Raw genomic sequence first — 20,838 nt, 5'->3', positions numbered from 1 at the left:
CAGCTCTTAAAAAGAATGAAGTCTTGACACACTGGTATGGAAAATGTCCATAAATGAGTTAAATAGGGAAAAAAATGAATGAAGAGCAATATTATAGGATTCTAATTTTGTAAGATATCTAAACACCTCTTCATATGCATAATTCATATGTTTTTGTGTGCATAAAAGAAAATCTAGAAGGAAACACACCCATCTGTTAAGAGGGGTTACTTCCAGAGAGAGGGGGAATCTCAGAGGAAGGAAGAGATTTTTACTCCATTTTATACAATTTTGTTTGGTTTAAATTTTATAAACCCGTGTTACTTTCATAACATGAAATGTCTTTGAAAAGATTAAAAAGGGACCAATGATTAATGCTGGTTGATGGTGTCTGTGGTTCTCAGTAAGAAAGGCAAGGAAGCAGAAGTTATGGGGGGAAATGACCAGTGGGATGCTGCAGGCTTTCAGCAAAGAGGCAGAGCAAGCCTGTACAAGTATAACGAGCAATTTATTTATTGAGCCCTTACTACGGGAAAGGTGCTATCCTCACTAACATACCGTGAGCATTTTCTCTAATCCTCAGAACAAGATTGCAGGTTAGGGATTAGCTCTACAGATGAGAAAAACGAGGCCCAGAGAAACCAAGTGCTCACGAGCCCTGAGTGAAGAGCAGAGGCGATGGAGCTGGGGTTCAAATCTGCCATGCTGCCTCTCACATAAATGAGCCCCGAAAGCTGGGTGTGACAGCAGAAGAGAAACTCAGGACCTGGAGAGTAATAGCCCCGGAGGAGGCTCCGTAGCAACCCCACAATCATGTGGAGAATCCACACAAACTGCTTATTCCCTCCCTGCTACAAAAATGCTTCAGTCTGACTATGGTGGAAGCTGTGGGGAGTTGTGGGGATGGGGAAGAGGGTATCAAACGTAAGTGTTCTACTCTGCTGGCTCAACAATCACAGAAGAAGGGAGAGAGCTTATGAGAGAGACCCTCACTGTTTAGAACCCTACAAAGCTGGAGGAGCGGCATGAAATTGATACTGAGAACCAGGATTCTTCCCCCCCCCCCCCGCCCCCCACTGCAGTTCCCTGGTGAGCAGAGAAGCTGCAGGAAGGGAGGGCAGCAAGATAACAGCAGTTACCACTTAGGGAGAGGTTGCTGCATGCCAGGAACTTTATAAATATTATCTTCAGTTCTCAGAGCCTGAATAAGTGAATATTGTCACCTCCGTTTTACAAAAGCGGAAACAGTGCGATGAAGTAAATCATTAGCTCAAATATATGCTAGTAAGTGGTGGAACCAGGCTTCGGATCAAGCCACTATGACTTCTAACCTCATGCTTTTTCCTACAAACTCAGCTACCTCCCTGCGAAGCTTACAGGCCCATGGGTAAGGCGATCGTCCAGAGCTGAACAGAGCAAGAGCATCAGGCATTGATGATAAAGAGGTAAGGGCCAGGGAAATGTAAACGAGCAAGCAGTATAGAGAACAGGCTGTGGGAAAACTGGCCGTAGAAGGAGCACAATCACCAATGGCTTTGCCTTGCCTTTAAGTGGTAGCAGAATATCCATGTGCAGACAGTGAAAAATAATCATCAGCTGGAAGCCTGCTGTGACTAGCTTGGCTTTGCCAATGGGATCTGATTAGTATTCTTGAGCTTCCGTTAACATCTGAAGGAAATACCCAGATGACACAAAGCCAATTCTAGTAACTGAGATTTAACATTTTAACTCATTTTCTCTAATGCAATTAAGCTGGTTAGGTACCTTCTTTTCACAAACTATTTTGAGCCTCAACAAGCAAACCGTTCACACAAGCACCTCCAAGTTCACCTCCCCCAAACCAAGCCAGAGGACATGCCTCCTCGCGGAGTGAATTGACACCATTTGCTACAGGGCTGGAGAACTGGGAGTATTTTTCCCAGCCTTGGCTGGACCAGAGCCAAGGTTGGAAGTACAAATCCTTCAACATGATCTCCCTATAACTGCCCCTTGGGTGGACACAATCTCACCCCGAGAGCAGCATTTTATTGCATCCTTTGTTGTAGGTTTTCCATTTTAGGGAGGCTTGATAGTGATCCTAAGTACAAACACATTCTCTGCCAGTCAGGTGCTGTGGCTAGATTTCTTAAAAGGAGCTGGGAAGTCTTGTGGCCAGGAATAATATTTACATTGAAACTCAGCTCTTGCTGCAGAGGGTGAGGGCAATGATGGTCAAGAAAGGAATTCCCTTCTCCATATACAATTCTTCCCACATGACTCAAGAAAGGGAGTATTTTGAGCTCAGGGTAAATCCTGCAGTTGTTTCCTAGTTACTCAAGAGTAGGATTAACCCTTTAAAAAGTCATTTTTTTTTAATGCCAAGATAATACATTCATATTCAATTTTTCAAACACTTTTACTTCTAAAGAAAAAGAGCTTAACTGGCTATCTCAACCCTTAGCCCTTCCCTGGACTCTATCAAAAGCTTAGAGGCATTTTTGCCCAGGTCTGGACTCACTAACCCTATAAAAGAATTGAACTTGTTACACTGGAAAAAAAATCTGGAGTGTCTTTTGTAGCAAGATATTTAAAATCATTATTTTACCAATTAGATGTCATAAAAGGGTAAGTCAATTACAGTTCCCCATTAGAAGATAAAAAGCAATGCTGCAACCACATTGGCCTTCTTCAATTATAGTCAATAAAATCTAAAAATATTTTAAAAAACAATTACCGATAGGGAAGTGAATCCTATGGATTTTTCACCCCTTAATGCTTTATAAACAACAGGTTTAAGAGTATTAGAATACCACAACGTGAGAAAAGCAATGTGAGACCGAAGCAGTAGGGGGAAAAAATCAATGTTTATTCTTGTTTCTGTGCACCTACTCCAACATACGCATAGCTATGGGAAAGACTGTCTACTTTCCAGTAGTTTCTCATTCAGGATTGATAGGAACTTCAGGTCTATGGGGGAAAATGACTGTCAAGGACTTTTCACAGTGTTTGCAGTACTGAGATCTATTGTAGGGGTTTAAAAGTGCCAAGAGTCACATAATGCCTAGGCCCTAGAAGTTTTAAAGATTTTGGCTATTATTTTGAAAGACATAAGAAAACTGCCTGAAACTGGATGAAAGGAGAAGGAATTCAGTGTTTGGGAAAACACACCACTCCCAACACCCTCCCATCAGCCTTAAGACTATTTGGGGAAGAAATAAGCGGAAAAGAATGTCTGTTTACAGGGACTTCTTAGGATATACGGTTTAGCAGACTTTTCAGAACAAGTTTATCTGTGCATTTTGGAAGTCTGTTTCCCTGAAGTTTCTCCCAGCAGTGGTCAAGCCCACTTAGCCTATAATCTGAATCGAGAAATCTTTGCTTCAAGCAAAAATGAAAAAAATCTTTTTTTTTCTGGAGTCTGATGAGTAAAATTCAGCAGCATACATGATACGAAGTAATGCGATTTTGTGTGTCTTCCCAGTTGTTTTTTTTTTGTGTGTGTGTATGTTCAGAAAGAACATTATTCTGGGATGGAAAAACCACCTTGAAAAATACAGAGATAAGAGGTTTCACTATCTTCCGTGAGAGTGTCGTATTTCCATGGTGATGAAACAAGCTCTTGATTCCGGATTAACCAAGGTGATCTGTGGGCTTCCTGCTTCCTTATCCCATGTTAACAGGAAGACAGGCAAAAGGAAAGGGGAGGAAAGGGGAAAACCAATGGCGTGCCCAAGAGATGCACAGAAAATTGACAGGTTCTGGTCTCAAGATTCTGTTAAGATAAGTCAACCCCAAGTACTCAAAAAAATGGCAGGTTTTCCAATGTTCACTATTTTGCAAAAGTGGCATTCTGCTTTTTAACAATTTTAGTGTAATTTTATAAAACATGAAAGATTTAATAAGCATGAGAAATCACCTGCCTTCATGTAAGCAGTTTCCACTGGCATCAATATGAACTAAAGGGAGCAAAACCCTACCTTGCTTTTTTGTTTTTCACTCTTCTTAGTTATATCTACTCAAAACTCTCTGGGTCTGTTATCACCTTTCAATTTTCCCACAGCTAGACTCTGGGTATGGAATGTTTTAACCTAATTATCTTTCTGACTCACCAAAGCAGTTTTTGAAACTTACCTCTTCAGCAAAACCTTTCCCAATCAAGTAGTGTGGAAGTGGTTATTCTTTCAGTGCTGACCTGTCTAGATTTAGGAAGGCTATGCTCCTTGCTTCACACTTCTCGACATCATGATTAGCATGTTATAAATCTAAGAGTGGATTAAATCTAACAGTGGATCCATTCTATGCGGGGTACCAGGCCCCATTCTAAAAATATGGAATCAGAATCTCTGGGATCAGAGTCCCGATATGTGTAGTTTTCATAAATCTGTAAGTGCTTACGATGCACTGCCAGGTTTGGAAGTCAGCAATGTATGCTTTCATTCTGGGTCTATTCTGTTTTTCTGTCCTCTATGGGTATCTGCATCCATTTATGTGCATTGGGTTTTTGAGTAGGATAATCAGATACCACAGCACATCTGGCAATGTTTAAAAGTGGATTCCTAAGTACTAGCCCAGCCAAGTCTACCAATTTGACCCTGTGGGGTATGGCCTGGAAATCTGCATTCTAACATGCTGCCCTCATTTCTCCCCCAAAGTGATTTCCTTATAGAGGAGTCACACCAGAATACCTACAGGGACCAGGCAAGTCAGCTCAATGAATGAGGCAAGCTGGGTAGGAAGTGACCAGAGTAAAACGAATGCCCCCTCAAGAGGGGTAGGTACTACTTGCCCGAGCAGTTTGTTGCTACTTTGCATACTAGGAATAGATCCAGCATTGCCTAAGTTTTGAATTTTTCAGAACCTAGATATTCAGAGAAATTTCCCACAATTCAAAAAAAACCCAGCAAACAAACACAGCTGCCACTGGCGAGTTGTGCCCTCTGCCTTTGAGAGTTTTACCAAAGTATCTCGAATCTGGTGACTTACAATGTCATGAGACACTATGGGCCTGACCAAGTGATTTCTTATGAGGTATCATAATAGAACTGCAGGATTAGAAGGTCTCTGCGAGTCAATCCCACCATTTAATGTTTAAATCCCCAACTTTAGCATTCCCCACCCCCCAGGGTGATGACTTCCCAAACCACATTATCTCTCATCCAGATATATCCCACCTGTGCCACACAAATCTGAATGCCTCTTGGCTACCTCCACTAGGATATCCTACACACGGCATATCCCCACATAAAACTGTCATCTTCCAGCACCAGACCTCCAAATGCTTTCTCTGTGTTCCCTCAGTGGCCATCAGTTCTATCTGCCCGGCTACCAAAGCCAGAAATCTAGGTGTTTGCCTTACTTCTTCACAAGCCCCATATTGATTATCTACCAAGTCTTGCTGACTCTGCCTTCTTCACATTAATCAAATTTGTCTACTTTTTTTCATCTCCACTGACAATGACTTATTTCTGGCCATCTCTTGCCTGAATTGCTAGAATAGCCACACCCTTCCCCCAATTAGTTTTAGCCCCCTTCAATTCATTCTGCTTTTAATTCATCAAAGCCAGAGCAGCTATCCTAAAATGCAAATCTGATTATGTCAATTTCATAACAGCAATGAGCACCATGATAAGTTCAGTCAAGGCAGTATCGCATGGCCCTTGGCTGTCTCTTTGCTCCATTCATTCATTCTCCATCTCACACCTGAACTCGATGCACAGCCCCGTGGAATTTCCTCTATTCCTCCATTTGTGTTATGCAGTCCTTTCTTTGATACCTTTGCAAATGCAGTCTGGAAACTCATCCCCCTCATTGGTCTCCACATCTCCACCACTTAGCTGAGCTCTGCCTCCTGGTTCTTAAAATCTCAGCTTAATCATTATCATTACAATTATCACAAACAGGTATTAAACGCTTCAAATGTGCCAGGGCACTGTTCTAAGGGCTTTTACACATATCTCATTTAACCCTCACAACAACCCTCACAACAATGCAAATACTTTACCATTAGTTTCAGAGATGAAGATAAGTGACATCTAAGATATCTGCATTTTATTATTACTTTTTTTTTGACAGAAAGAGTGTGTCAGTGGGAGAGAGGGGCAGAGGGAGGGAGGGAGGGAGGGAGGGAGAGAGAGAGAGAGAAAATGAATTACAAACAAGCTCCGTGCTCAGTACGGAGCCCAATGTGGGGCTCGATTGCAGGACCCCTGGGATCATGACCTGAGCCAAAACCAAGAGCTGGATGCTCAACAGACTGAGCCACCCAGGTGCCCCAGATGTTACTACCTTCAAAAGCCTCCCATGAGTCCCCTGAATGGTTGTGTGATGCTTGTAGGTACCCAGTAATACTTCATATTTTCTCCTGTCACGGCACTCACCAAACTCCACCATAATTCTGTTTTACCTCTCTCCCAACAGATTCCCAGCTCTTGGATATAGAAGGTAAAATTAAAAAAAAAAAAAAAAAAAAAAAAAAAAGGCTAAGACGATGCCTCTCAAATAAATAGTTGCTGAAGAAATTAATAAACGACTGAAGAACTTCTGAGTTATTCAACATTTGAGTGTTCTCCTTTAAACATACAACAGTTGTGTTCATGAACATTACCAATTACTGTCATTTCTGCCCTGTTGGGAGACCATCTAACTCTATATTAGAAGAGTGTGATGAGGGGAAGAAAATAGGTGTAAACAGACTGATACACTACTGATGAAAACTACACAGTGATGGCTAAACATCAATTTTCATTCTTCCATCTGTCTTGGCTTCAGAGGGGTTCCTAAGTTGACTATGTCTCTTGCTTTCCTTTCTCATAGTCATCGTCCAACTTCAGACCATTACACCTCCTGGCTCCATGTTCACACAGGTATCCATCCAAGCACCTGTGCATCCTATCCATCCATCCAACTAGCGAGATGGCTGACACTGAGGATATAGAAATGAGTAAGGCTAAATTCTCCTCAAGAAGAAGTCTAGGGGCACCTGGGTGGACCAGTTGGTTAAGCATCTGACTCTTGATTTTGGCTCAGGTCATGATCCCACGATTCATGGGTTCGAGCCCTGCACTGGGATCTGTGCTGACAGTGCAGAGCCTGCTTGGGATTCTCTCTCTCCCTCTCTTCCCCTCCCCTGCTCGTGTGCTCTTTCTCTCACTCTCTCTCAAAATAAATAAACTTAAAAAAAATCCACTGCTGGGGTGCCTGGTGGCTCTGTGGGTTAAGTGTCCAACTCTTGATTTCGACTCACATGATCTCGTGGTTCACGAGTTCAAGCCCCACGTTGGGCTCTGTGTTGACAGTGCAGAGCCTGCTTGGGATTCTCTCTTTCCTTCTCACTCTGCCACTCCCCCACTTGCTTTCTATCTCTCTGTCTCTCAAAATAAATAAACCCTAAAAAAAAAAAGAAAAAGAAAAAGTCTAATAATTTGCCTGGGCCATAGGAAGGGCTCAATAAATGTTTGTTTCTGCCCCTACTTCCTGTTCAGACAGGGACAGTGACTGCTATAACACCTGCAAGCTGTCACCTTTTCTAAGCAAACTCCTTGCACCTTTTTCATTGTAAAAATAACACTGCAACTGTCTCATGACCAGCCAACTTGATTTGACAAAGGAAAATCTGCTCCTTTTTTTATGGGCTCTTCCTTCCTTGGCTGAGAGCTGAACTTACTTGGAAGAGCACAATTTACTAAAAATGAAGCTCTAATATTAGAAATAAATTTGGGGGGTGCCTGGGTGGTTCAGTCGGTTAAGCCTCTGACTTCGGCCCAGGTCATGATCTCACGGTTCGTGGTTCGAGCCCCACATCGGGCTCTGTGCTGACAGCTCTCACCTGTAGCCTGCTTCAGATTCTGTGTCTCCCTCTCTCTCTGCCCCCCAGCCCCTGCTTGCGTGCTCTCTCTCTTGAAAATAAGTAAACATTAAAAAAATTAAGAAAAATAATATTCTTTAAAAAAAAAAAAAACAAATTTGGACACCTGCATGAAGTTCAGGATCACGGGAAGCAGTCATGGAAAAAACAGAGCTTTAACAATGGATCAGATAGCCTTGCTCTTCATGTTGAAAGGAAAGGGGGACTAAGAGCGGCCAGGAGCCAGGATATACTCTCCAGGTCTTCTGTTGAGTTCGCAGCCACAGGCTGTCTCTCATGATCCACATGTGCACCTAGGAAATCCTCATGTGGAGCAAAAGTCCTAGTAACGATTAAGACCAGTTGTGAACATAGGAAGTGGCCACAAGTACCCAAAATACCTCAACAGGTTCTCTTACAGTATCAAAGCAATCACTCCTAAAAGCCAGAGTATAAAGAGTCAAGCACACATTTGTAATAATAAGCATAGAATCTTGGTTGGAAACTTGTAGTTCCTTTATAAAGATAAAGTTGGTCAAATATCTACAGGTTCCATTATCATGGCATCCTCAAGGAAAAGTTATACAATTTAACATGAAAATTAGGCTATGCCTAAAGTAATTTTTAAACTTCTCAAAAATCTAGTAAAATTAAATTCCCTATATTGTACTACTAAAAAAGGGAACGCATATTTATTAAACAAAACAAAAACAGACTACCATTTTCAAGGTGAACACTGAATATTTTCTTTAACAATAAAACTTATTATATGTGTAAGAACATTTCAGTGAAATATAAAACAAATATTTTTCTCCCCTTATTTTCAGCAGTTTTTTTCTAATTCGTCTTTTCTAATATCAGTAGGGAGGAAGAGATGAATAACAAAGAAAGTCTGTAGCTGAAGATCCAGAAAGAAAAATCTACCTATTAGCTATCATTTCACTCAAGGGATTACAAAATGCAAAAACAAACACATCAATTTATTCATTAGGAGTCAAGTGAGGAGATAAACACCCCTGTTGAACCGAGAGATCTTAGTTTGGATGGTGCATAATGGAGGAAGCTCTCTAAGATGTCAAGTCTAGAAAGATACCACCTAGAAATGAGTGACAGTTATTCAGTGATACTAAAAATAGGAATCGGGCTGTAACATCTATACTCAGTGAGGCTGGAGTATCAAAGCATCTCCCTAATCTTACCAATTTATCCAGTGTACCTGGACCTTCTTTGTAGCGGGTCATAAATTGTGGAATATTTTTTGAGGAGGAAAAAAAAAAAAAAAGAAGAAGTCTAGGTCACCAGGCCATCTGTTCTTGTAGTGCTCTGGCTGGGGGAGATCCAAGTATATCTGAGGTTAAGTGAAAGCGAGTGGCTAGCACTTTTGCTATCTATCTGCAGAAGCTTTTAGCACATTTATCAGAAGCCATACAGTGCAAACTCTTTTGATATTAGGTCTCTGGGTGTAGCTTTCAAGATCATTCTTTGTTCCATTCTTCCTTTATTGTCAAACTGTACCCAACAGGTGGTCTAGAGTGTGAATTTCAAACATGTGCTATTAATATGCCCAAAACTGTTGCTGCAAAGGGGAAAGAAAACCACATTAATTGAATCTTGGCCTGTTTTTACTCATAATGTCACAAATATATTTTCTATGTCCTAAAGCAATACGAAATGATTCATAAAACCATGTGAGATCTTTAGGGGAATAAACCCATTAAAATATGTATTATTTATTGCTATTAAAAGTAATTATTAGCTTACAGCAATTCTCCACCAAAAACTACACACAAAGTAAAGGTCAACATTAAAAAAATAATAATGTTACAATCTCTTTTTCATTTACCCCGTTTCCTGTCGGTAGACTGATGATCATTAGCAAAAGTATTATATATGTAAATAATTCATATTTCAAAATTTCTTTGTAAGTATCTTTAAAATATTTTTCTCATAAATGTTTTTTGGGCAGGTCACTATTATTCCCATTTTATAGATGCCATATGGAAATAATAATAGCACCTACCTCAAAGTACTGTTTCAGAGATTCATTAGATCATCCACATTAAGTACACAGAGTATGTGGCAGATTACTTATTGAGTGCTCAAAACATGTTAGCTATTATTAATATGCAAAAGTATTAGCAACTATATTAAGGTTATCAGGAGTCCATTGAAAGCAGGCCAGGCTGGTTTGGGTCTTCATCTAAAACGGGACAGTTCTTCCAAAAAATAAAGATACCATTGTTTATATAACTAACTAGAATTTAAATGAAAACTTGAAGCATTAAAAAAAAAAGATACCACTGTTTATATCCATCTGCCTAGAATGCTTTTCCCCTCCTCACTCCCAACTCCTGACCTCTCTACTGGGCTAATTCTTATCCTTCAGATCTCAGCTTAGATAGTACTTCTTCCAGGGGTGAGCAGTCACTAACCTCTCCCAAATCTAGATTATACTATATATACTAGGGTCCTCCTCCTACATGCCCCAACGTGGATCACAATTGCCTGCTTCTATGCTTCCCTATGACACTCAGGCAGGGATCATGTCTATCTATACACTACATTCTTGGTGCTTAGCACAATGCTAGAACAGAGTGGATGCTCAATAAATATCTGTGATATGAGGACATCTGGGATCTCAAATCAGCCTGGTTTATGTTGGCTGAACAGGTTTTCCTTTAGCCTGATTGACTACTACCAGCCAATGAGATAAAGCAGCAGACAGTTGGCGGGGGGTGAAGGGAGTGGTTGAGGATGAGGCTGGTGAAATGGGATGTGGCATCATAGAAGCAGAGGGGCTGAAGGGAGGGGCTCTAGAGGAACCAGGTCCCATCTGGCCACTTAAGGTCACACCAGCAGCATCACATTCAGATTCACTAATTCTGGATATCTAGATATCAGTCCTGCAGCATGGGGAATGAGAGCCTGGGTTAAGTGCACCTGGCCCCAGTCTAAGAGACTTCTGACCAGAGTATTAATAACAAAATGCAAGCCAGGGGCCCTGATAGCTGGAATGAAAGAATCCAATCTGATCCAAGACCCCAGAAGACTTACCAGACAGTTGGGATGTGTTGAGCACGTCTGGCCCAGCACAGAATTGTAGTGCTGAGGAAGAAACTTTGAGACTTTGGGCACAGCTGATGGAAAATGAACTGAAATGTTCTGATTTGTTACAGCAGCTGCATCATAGGAAGGGACAACTTTAGAATAGTATCTGACAGCATGGAAGGAATTAAGAGAGAGAGCTTTGCTGGGAATTCGAGTTTTATACATATCACCAATTGCATTCTCTGAAGTGGAGCTGGACTGACCTTTAATAAAAAAGAAAACAAATATCCATCAGTATTCACAACTCTGGAACTTGGAACCACTGTATTTGAAATAAAAGTCCTCTATGTCGTTCCCTCCTGTTACAAATTTATACTACTCTTATACTCAAATGCCGATGGAAAAAGCGGACTTTTTAGTATGATGGTGCAATACACATACTGTAAATTAGTGTTTGTGTGTCATCAGAAGACAGATTTTAGAGGAGCATCAGATCTCTGTGACTGTGTGTGTGTGTGTGTGTGTGTGTGTGTGTGTGTGTGTCTTTCATAGTAATCAAAATTGTGACCATTCTTATGAACCCGAAGAAGCATGAAAGAATGTTGGAAAGTTGAACTCTATTCAAGCACAAATAAAGTGTGGTTGATTTTATATCAATGAAATGGGTTGTATAATCATATATCTATGGTCTGTACAGTAACTAGAAGGCAGAAAAAAAGTTTTAAAATATATCATGAGGGGTGCCTAGGGCCTAGGTAGCTTAGTCAGTTGAGTGTCTGACTCTTGATTTCACTCAAGTCATGATCCCAGGAATGTGGAATCGAGCCCCACGTTGGGCTCTGCACTGAAAGCACACAGAGGCTGTTTGAGATTCTCTCTCTCCCTCTCCCTCCTCACACATGCATGCACTCTCTCTCTCCCTCAAAAACAAACTATACATATATATATATACACACACACACACACACACACACATACACACACACACACACACACACACACACACACACATATATATATAATATTAATAATGTAATCTGAAGTAACACTATGAATACCTTTCTTCTTTTGGATATTAGTAGTAATGAAAATAAAGAAATTTTATGTCTACTTTACATACAAATGTATCTAGAATATTTGTGAAAAATCATTTCAGCAGATATGTACAAAGATTTATGGAAAGGACAGGTAAAGGTTACCTAATAAAATCTAAACACTGAACTCAATCAGTACTTCTGTGTTACAGGTCAGATGTTAGCAGACACCTGGTGACCTTGGGTGGTAATTTCATTTCTCCAGCCTTCAATTTACTGACCTATGTGGTGAAAGTGACATTGGAAGACTTAACTGATTTCAACTGTTCCAATCCTCTTTCAAAAATAATTTGGCAACATGCATTATGACCTATATATGTGCTCACATTTTCAAACTCATTCATCACACACTCCCAGGTAGCTACCCCAAGGAAAAGTTCAAAATATAGGAAAATCTACGTATGGGGAAATATTTCCTATCGTATTATATATAGAATCACTCTCCCCACAAAACTACAAACACTAAATGTAGCAGTTGGAGGATGGCTAAGAAAATCGTCTATAAATTATTTGATAAGCCATTAAATGGTGGTATGAGGCACACAATAAAAAATTAAAGTATATTGGACATAATGTTAAGTGAAAGACACAGGCAACAAAACTGGACGTCCAATATGATTACTGCTGTAGAAAAATATACATAGAAAAAGACTTGAAGGAAATACATTAAAAATGAACAGCTATTATCTTAGCTGGGCTAGTTAAGGACTAATATTGCTTTCCAAGTGGGAAAATGTATATAAATAAAATTAAAATGGAGGTTCTGACTCAACGACCTTCAGGTCTTCCCCAGTCTGAACATGGCATAAAGTCCACAGTCCTAGTATATTTGTGTCTTCCCAAGAGCAGCTGCTTCATGTGATACAACACCAAGCGATGTTGGGGCACAGAGAGGCTTGAACTCACCACCATGTAAACAGTAGTTCAGAGTTTCTGCAGAGTATAAACACTGAGAATGCAGAAGTAAGTACTGTATGTTCAAAAGGTAACATTGACAGGCATATGCCTGTGGTCTGACCTCTATCTGATTTAACCTGGGCTGATTTAATCATTCTGGGTGATATTCAGCCACAACTACTTTAAGTAGATTAACTGTGGCTAATGGCTATTTTTTTTTTTTTTTCTATTTTCTTCCCCTCTCTCCTAAGTCAGGGGGAAAGTCTGAATTGACTAATAAAACACCCTGAATCTTGTTTGATTATATGAACAAAGAGGACTGTATGCTATTTTGGGTCTCTTTCTCTTTTGACCTTAGACACCATCCCTAGTAACATCATTTATTCCTGCAGCTTTTACCATGTCCTCATAGTATGCACAGTACCTCTACAACAGCATTTATTTATTTTTTTTAACGTTTATTTATTTTTGAGACAGAGAGAGACAGAGCATGAACGGGGGAGGGTCAGAGAGAGAGGGAGACACAGAATCTGAAACAGGCTCCAGGCTCTGAGCAGTCAGCACAGAGCCCGACGCGGGGCTCGAACTCACATACTGCGAGATTGTGACCTGAGCCGAAGTCGGACGCTTAACCGACTGAGCCACCCAGGCACCCCTACAACAGCATTTAAAGTACCACAGGAATTCTATTTTGCTACTGTGACCCTCCCCCCTACTCATTTGCCAGCTCCGTAAGAACAAGAGCTGCACCTTGTTCGTCTTTGAGCCCCCATCTTTCAAGCAGGGACATTTAAGCTGAGAACTAAGGGATGAACTGGGAGTCCCCCAGGCAGAGTATGGAAAGGACTTCCCCAGCACAGGGAAGGTACTGAATTAAGTGAGTGGAATCCCTTCAAGGAAGTCAGCAGAAGGGTGACCTCAGACTCAGGCACTGAAGAGACAGGTCCGGGTGTCCTGTCATCTAGCATCTAACATGCAGATTAGGAGCTCAGTACCTTACTGACTTCTCAGTGAAGAGTCACTTTCAGGAATAAAAAAGTCTCAAACTGGTAGCTGTATTTTTTTACTCTGGCTCTGCTTTTTTCCATTTTCTTATTTCTACAAGTACATTGGCATGCCTTGACATTGTAACACAAATAACAAAAATGCCTCACAGTGGGTAAATACTTTTTTCACAAAGAATATTCATATAATGAAGGTTTCTTGAGCACCTACTGTATGCTGGTCATTGCACTAGGTACTAGAAATACAGCAATGAACAAAATAAGCAAAAAAAAAAAAATTTCCGTGTCTTCATGGAGTTGATACTCTAGTGGGAGGTAACAGGCAATGAGAACATATGCAAATAAATAATATTAGAAAGTAATAAGTGCTATGAAGAAAAATACAGCAGAGAAAGTGGATAAGAAGTCTCATGCCTAGAAAAGAAGAGAAAAGAAAAGAAAAGAAAAGAAAAGAAAAGAAAAGAAAAGAAAAGAAAATGAAAGGAAAGGAACGAAAAGAAAAGTCCATGCATTATGTAATGCTGGGAAGTATACAGTTTTAATAGGTGGTTGAGAGTTACTGAGGAGGAGACAATTAAGCAAAGATATGAAGGAGGTAAGTAAGTTAATATGTTAAATCCTCACAACATAGTTATTATGCAATTAATTTGAGTATTTCCCTTTCCTTTAGATTCTATTCATGTAATAAAGTCACTAATGTGCTTATCATCTATCAGTAAGGTAAGCTTTCTACTGGATAGCCACATGCAAAAGAATGAAACTGGAGGCCTAATTAACACCATTCACAAAAATTAGCTCAAAATAGATTAAACACTTAAACATAAAATCTGAAACCATAAAACTCCTAGAAGAAAACAGGGAGTAAGCTCCTTGACAGTGGTCTTGGCAATGATTTTTTGTATTTGACACCAAAAGCAAAGGTAACAAAAACAAAAATAAACATGTGGGACTATATCAAACCAAAAACCTCTGCACAGCAAAGAAAATCATCAACCAAATGAACAGGAAACCTATGAGAAGGGAGAAAATATTTGCAAGTCACATACCTGATAAGAGATTAATATCCAAAATATATAAAGAACTCATACAACTCAACAGCAAAGAAACGAACTGATTTAAATATGGGCAGAGGATCTAAATAGGCGTTTTTCCAAGAAAGACACACAAATAGCCAATGAGTACATGAAAAGATGCTCAATATGACTAATCATCAGGGAAATGTAATTCAGAAGCACAAGGAGAGATTACTTCATACCCATTAGAATGGCTAGTATCAAAAAGACAAGAAATAACAAGTGTTGGTGATGATCTGTACTCGTGCATTGTTGGTGGGAATGTATATTGGTGCAGCCACTAAAAACAGTACAGAAGTTCCTCAAAAAAATTAAAATAGTATTACCATATGGTCCAGCAATCCCATCTCTGGGTATTTATCCAAAGAAAATGAAAATACTAACTCAAAAAGATGGAAGCACCCCTATATTTATTGCAGCATTATTGACAGGAGCCAAGAACAACCTAAGTATCCACTGATGGATAAATAAAAAAAATGTGATAGATGAGAGATATATAGACACACATACACACACACAGGCAAGCACACACGCACACATACACTGGGATATTATTCAACCGTGAAAAAGAATGAAATCCTAAAAAAAAAAAAATAATGAAATCTTGCCATTTGTAACAATATAGATCAACCTTGAGGGCATTATGTTTTGTGAAATAAGTCAGAGAATGACAAATACTGTACGATCCCACTTATACACAGAATCTCAAAAAACAAACATAAAAATTGAGCTCATAGATACAGAGAACAGACAGGTGGTTTCCAGATATGATGGCTGAGGAGTGGATGAAATGAGTGAAGGTAGTCAAAAGGCATAAAATTTTCAGTTATAAAATAAATAAGTCATGGGGATACATGTACAACATGGTGACTATAATTAATACTACTATATTACATATTTGAAAGTTGCTAAGCAACCAGATCTTAAAAGTTCACAAGAAAAAATATTGTAATTTTGTTGACAGATGTTAAGCAGACTTATTGTGATGATCATTTCACAATGTGTACAAATAACAAATCATTATAACATTATAACATATCATCACCTGATATAATGTCTTACGTCAATTATACCTCATTTAAAAAAAAAAGATGAGCTTTCTGGTAACAATGGTCAATTTGAGCCCAATTTCTGGGACAACAGCATACAAATGCTTGTGGCCATCTTGTGTACTTCAAGCAGACAATACCAAAAGGACTCATGGTGTGATCTTCTAGCTACACTCTTTTCCCTGGTTATGGCAATGAATGCATAGAAGCACAGGGGTGCACAGGACACCCACATAACCCAAGCATACAACCGCACAGGGCATCAGGCAGAGCTCACCTCTCACAGCTTCATCCAAGGAGCCCCCCGAGGCAGGAACAGAGTACACATTCACACACTTATTAGCCAGGAATGTGATCCCTCTCACAGGTGAGTAGGTGCTTGTCAACACACCATTTTCCCTTAAAAGGATAGGGGAAAAAAAAAAAACAAACCACCTTATAAAATTCCCAAGGAAGACAACATGAACATTGCTGAGTTCAATTCCTCCCTCTATCATTCAAGTTCTAACTTGACAGAGACAAATGATACATTATTTAGGCATATGAACAAATTGGTGAACAGGACTCATGATGATAGTTTCGGATGTAGAGGAATGATTTGCTTTATAGTTTTTCTTTGTTTATACACTCTAATAAATTTAGATACAGAAGCATTCATTTGGCATGTCACGTTTTGTACCAGCAAATTTTTTTTAAAACTCCCAACTGAAATAGGGCTGGACTGCTCCAGGGTCCATGATCTCCTACTGAGGAATGGTAGAATGCATCCTGCCTCTGTTGGTCTGCCAGTCATGACCGTCACTACTGATAAAGCCTTATTTTATGATCTTCAGAATTAACAAAACAAGAAATAAGAGTGAGTCAAATGATGAGAAGATCATGGGCCTGAGAATGTTACATATTTTACCACTGTGACTAAATGATACAGATTGGCAATGGGAGAAGTTTATGGATTCTTCATAAATACCTGAGTTTTCATTATGGGTGGGTTCACTGCCTGTGACAATACTTCTAGCGTTAGCACTGGAGGAAAATAACAAGCCAACTGCCAGTTTACAAGAGCCCTCGTCATACCTTTGTGCCATGATTGGGCCTGGGAGGGATGGCTGGATGGACACTTGTTTCTTACAAAACCTCATATTGTTCTGAAGTACTTCCGTGATCTGAGAGAGAGAGAGAGAGACATTTATTTAGGTATTTTTTCATGTATACAAATACACATACATTTCCAATTATAAAAAACAAAACTGGAGCTTTAAAGCACGGTCTATGAGGATAAAATTCAAGGGCTTAGAATCAAATACCTGGCCCATAATGGCTGGAGGGATTTTCTCCCGGACGTACTTCACATAATCAACTGTTGCCTCAAGAATCGAAGCCGCATCATTCTTTCTCCCCTTTATATATGGCAACAGAGTACGCAGCTGCTCACAGCAATACTTGATTCGTTCTCTGAGCAGAGAATAGTAATAAATGAGGAATAATTAGTTTCATTTTCTTCCTTGCACAACAAGGACAAGCTGTCCTTCCTTCTGGGTCTGTTAACAGAGGAACTGCCTCCCTCCCTATCTAGTCTCTGTTTCACAGAAAGGCCATGTCCCCGTAAGCCAGCAGCCGCCACAGCCCCTGGAACCACAACTTCCTGGGGCGTCTGTTCACGCTGCTGCCCAGTACAATGTTCGTGCTGACCGCAGCCCCAGTTCACTTGCCCCGGGCCTGCTGCAGTGTGCAGGATGACCCTGCCTATGGAAACCCCCTCAGAGGAGGGAGTGGAATGCTACACATAAGTCCTTTTGTACTTCACACTAGAAGACTAGCAGACAAAGAACAGTCAGGAGATGTTTCATGTCACTGTGACCTGACCCACGTTTTCAACAACGGATCAATTAGCATCTTGTAATTACATGGGCTTTACATGTAACTCTGTGTTCTGAGCCAAAGGAAAATCAGAAGGGTGCTTTCTTCAAATAAAGTAGGTATGAACAGAACAAGTAAACCAATATGCAAATGAGAACATCCTTCAGGCTCGTACCAGAAAGAAACTCACCTAAGTCTTTCATGGTTCTGAAGGGAAATACATAGGAAATATAAATACAAGCTTTTGATCTAAGCCTTTGGTACTTCTTTTTATGCATCTATTCTTTTAATAAACATTATTAAGCACCTGTTTTATGTTGAATAGCAAGCACCTTGACATATATAGGGTCAAACGCTGGCTCTGACAATTACCAGACCTTTGGCAAATCACCAAACCTTTCTGAACCTCAAATTGATATATAGCCTGTGAATAACTCAAATATTCTAGATCAGCAGCATTTTAATTGGACTTTGATCAGTACTGACAGTTCTCTAGAGGTGTCTCAGGGACTATTCTAGAAAAAAAAGGATAAAAAAAAATCAACAATTTGACCATGTACACAAAGGCTTAAAGCTTTTCAGAACAAACTTTTTGCAAGATGATATGCATTATAGCAGTATATCAGTAAGCTATTAAAAAAAAACAATCTAAACACAACAATAGGTGGACGCTTAAGCTATAGCTTACTAACTCAGTAGAATATTATCTGGCAGTAGAAATGAAATGCTATAAATCTTATGGGAAAAATAGGATATTTTAGAAGATACAACTATAAAATATAAGGCAGTATATAAAATATGATCAAAGACATTAAACAAAGTAAAAATAAAGCACAGGAAAAGATTTGAAAGTGAAACCATCAAGTCATAGTTATTTCTGGATGGTTGGGCTATGGAAAATATTATTTCTTCCTTTTATTTTTTACTTTTCCCAAATATTTTTGCCGGGTACAAGCTACTTTTACACTAAAAAATCCTGTAAGATATTCTTTCCAACATTCGTTAAGAAAATGTTCAAACACACAGAAAGACTGAAAGAACTTAGAATCTGAATTCTTTCAAGTTGAAAAATTAAGAATTTGTACAAAGAACATATATATACTTCACCCACCTAGAATCTACAATGAATGTTTACTGTTTTCACTTTGTCACATATGAATCATCACACTGGCCATACCTCAATCTATTTTATTATACTGAAGAATTTCAAAATAATTTGTAAACTTAAGACACTAAACTCTTAAACATATCATTAGCTAGAGTTCAATTATTTTATTTTCAAATAAAAGTTACATAAAATTAAAAAATACACAAACCTTAAGTGTACCATTCTATGAGTTTTGAAAAACGCACAAAACTATGTAACAAAAACCCTAATTATCATGATCACAACCCAAAAAGTTCCTTATCTCATCCCTCAAAAGGGCCAACAACATTTCTGATATTTTTCCATCCCACATTAGTTTTGCCTGTCTTTGAACCTCATATAAATCAAAATCTACAGCATGCGCCATTTTGTGTAAAATTTCTTTCACTCAGCATGTTTTTGAGATTTGTCCATGTGGCTGTTTATTATCAGTAGTTTGTTTCTCTTTATTGAGTAGTAGTATTCCATAGGATAAGTATGCCATAGCTTATTTACCCATTCTTTTACTGACAAACACTTTGGCTGTTTCCAGTTTTCGATCATTATGAATAAACCTGCTAGAACACTCTGTACATCTTTCTGTGAATGCATGTTTTTACTTCTCTGGGAACACATCTAAGAATAGAATTAATGGGTTAATTTTTTAAATTTATAAGAAACTGGAAGAACTTTTCCCAAAATAGTACCATTGTACACTCCCACTGTCAATGTATGAGAGTTCCTATTGTTCCAAATCCTTGACAACATTTAATACTGTCAGTAGTTTTAATTTTAGTATGTTGGCCTTTCTGAGCAATTTAGCATATTGTCAGTAGTTTAATTTTAGCATTTTTGGTACATGGTAGTACCCCATGCTTTACTTGCATTTCTGTGACAAAAATAAATTACGTTGAGCACTTTTTCTGGTGTTTATTGGGCACTTGCATATCTTCCTTTGTGAAGTGTCTGTTCAAATATTTTATTTCCATTTTAATTGGATTGCAGGGCTTTTTGGTATTGCACTGTAGGAGTTCTTTATCTTCTGTAATACCATATTTTTTTCTAGCATATTTGCTTTGCAAATATTTTCTCCCAGTCTACGGTTTGCCTATTGATTTTCTTAGTGGTGTGTTTTGATAGCTACTTTTAAATTTTGATGAGTCTAATTTATCTACTCTTTTATGGTTATTACTTTCTATGTCCTAAGGAACAACTGCCCAACCTCAGCTTGTGAAGACATTCTCCTATGCTTTCTTCTAGAACAGTAAGAGTTTAATGTCTTAAGTTTACAACTTACTTTGAAATTCTTCAGTATAATAAAATAGATTGATATATGGCCAGTGGGAGGATTCATATGTGACAAAGTGAAAACAGTTCTTCTAGAAATGTACTGTCCAATCCAATAGCCAGTAGACTGGTCTATAATGATTTACATAGCCATTAGTCTATATAAACTAGTTAAAATTAAATAAAATTCAAATTCATTACCTGTTACAATAGACACATTTCAAATACTCAGCAACTACATATGATTAGCAGCTCCTTTACTGGACAATGGATGCAGATATAGAGTATTCCTAACATTGCAGAAAGTTCTACTGAACAGTACTATTCTAAGTTTTAGCTTTATACTATAGTTTTGTCTATGCTCCAACTTGAATTAATTTTTATACAATATAGTAAGAGATCAAGGTTCATTGTTTTTCCATTTGGATATCCAGCTGTTCCAACATCATTTATAAAAAAGACTTGTTTCCCAGTAACTTTGCTCTGGTGATTCACTAAAAATCAAATGAACACAAATGTGTTGGTCTAGTGCTGGGATATTATGTTCCATTGATCTATTGGTCAACCTTTATGATAGTAACACACTGATTAACATACTGTAT

General features: G+C 38.9%; 1 protein-coding gene across 4 annotated transcripts in view; it reads right to left on the bottom strand.

Annotated features, from left to right (window-relative positions):
* Positions 1-8,760: 8,760 nt before the first annotated feature.
* The window catches only part of SOHLH2 (spermatogenesis and oogenesis specific basic helix-loop-helix 2), a 54,241-nt gene continuing 42,163 nt past the window's right edge, over positions 8,761-20,838 (bottom strand). For 2 of the 4 annotated variants that reach the window (XM_053900235.1, XM_053900231.1), the window contains 4 exons: positions 17,271-17,418; positions 17,041-17,129; positions 16,244-16,365; positions 10,029-11,112 (listed from right to left, as the gene is read on the bottom strand). In XM_053900235.1, the coding sequence (XP_053756210.1) occupies positions 10,649-11,112; positions 16,244-16,365; positions 17,041-17,129; positions 17,271-17,418 (823 nt within the window). In that variant the 3' untranslated portion in view covers positions 10,029-10,648. The other 2 variants (XM_019447764.2, XM_019447763.2) reach the window with 2 other exon arrangements.

The sequence above is a fragment of the Panthera pardus genome, unplaced genomic scaffold, assembly GCF_024362965.1.
Source record: "Panthera pardus isolate Hobbes unplaced genomic scaffold, ASM2436296v1 HiC_scaffold_1, whole genome shotgun sequence".
Lineage (NCBI taxonomy): Eukaryota > Metazoa > Chordata > Mammalia > Carnivora > Felidae > Panthera > Panthera pardus.
Note: the sequence above shows the minus strand (reverse complement) of the source record. Positions and strands in the feature narration are given on the sequence as shown.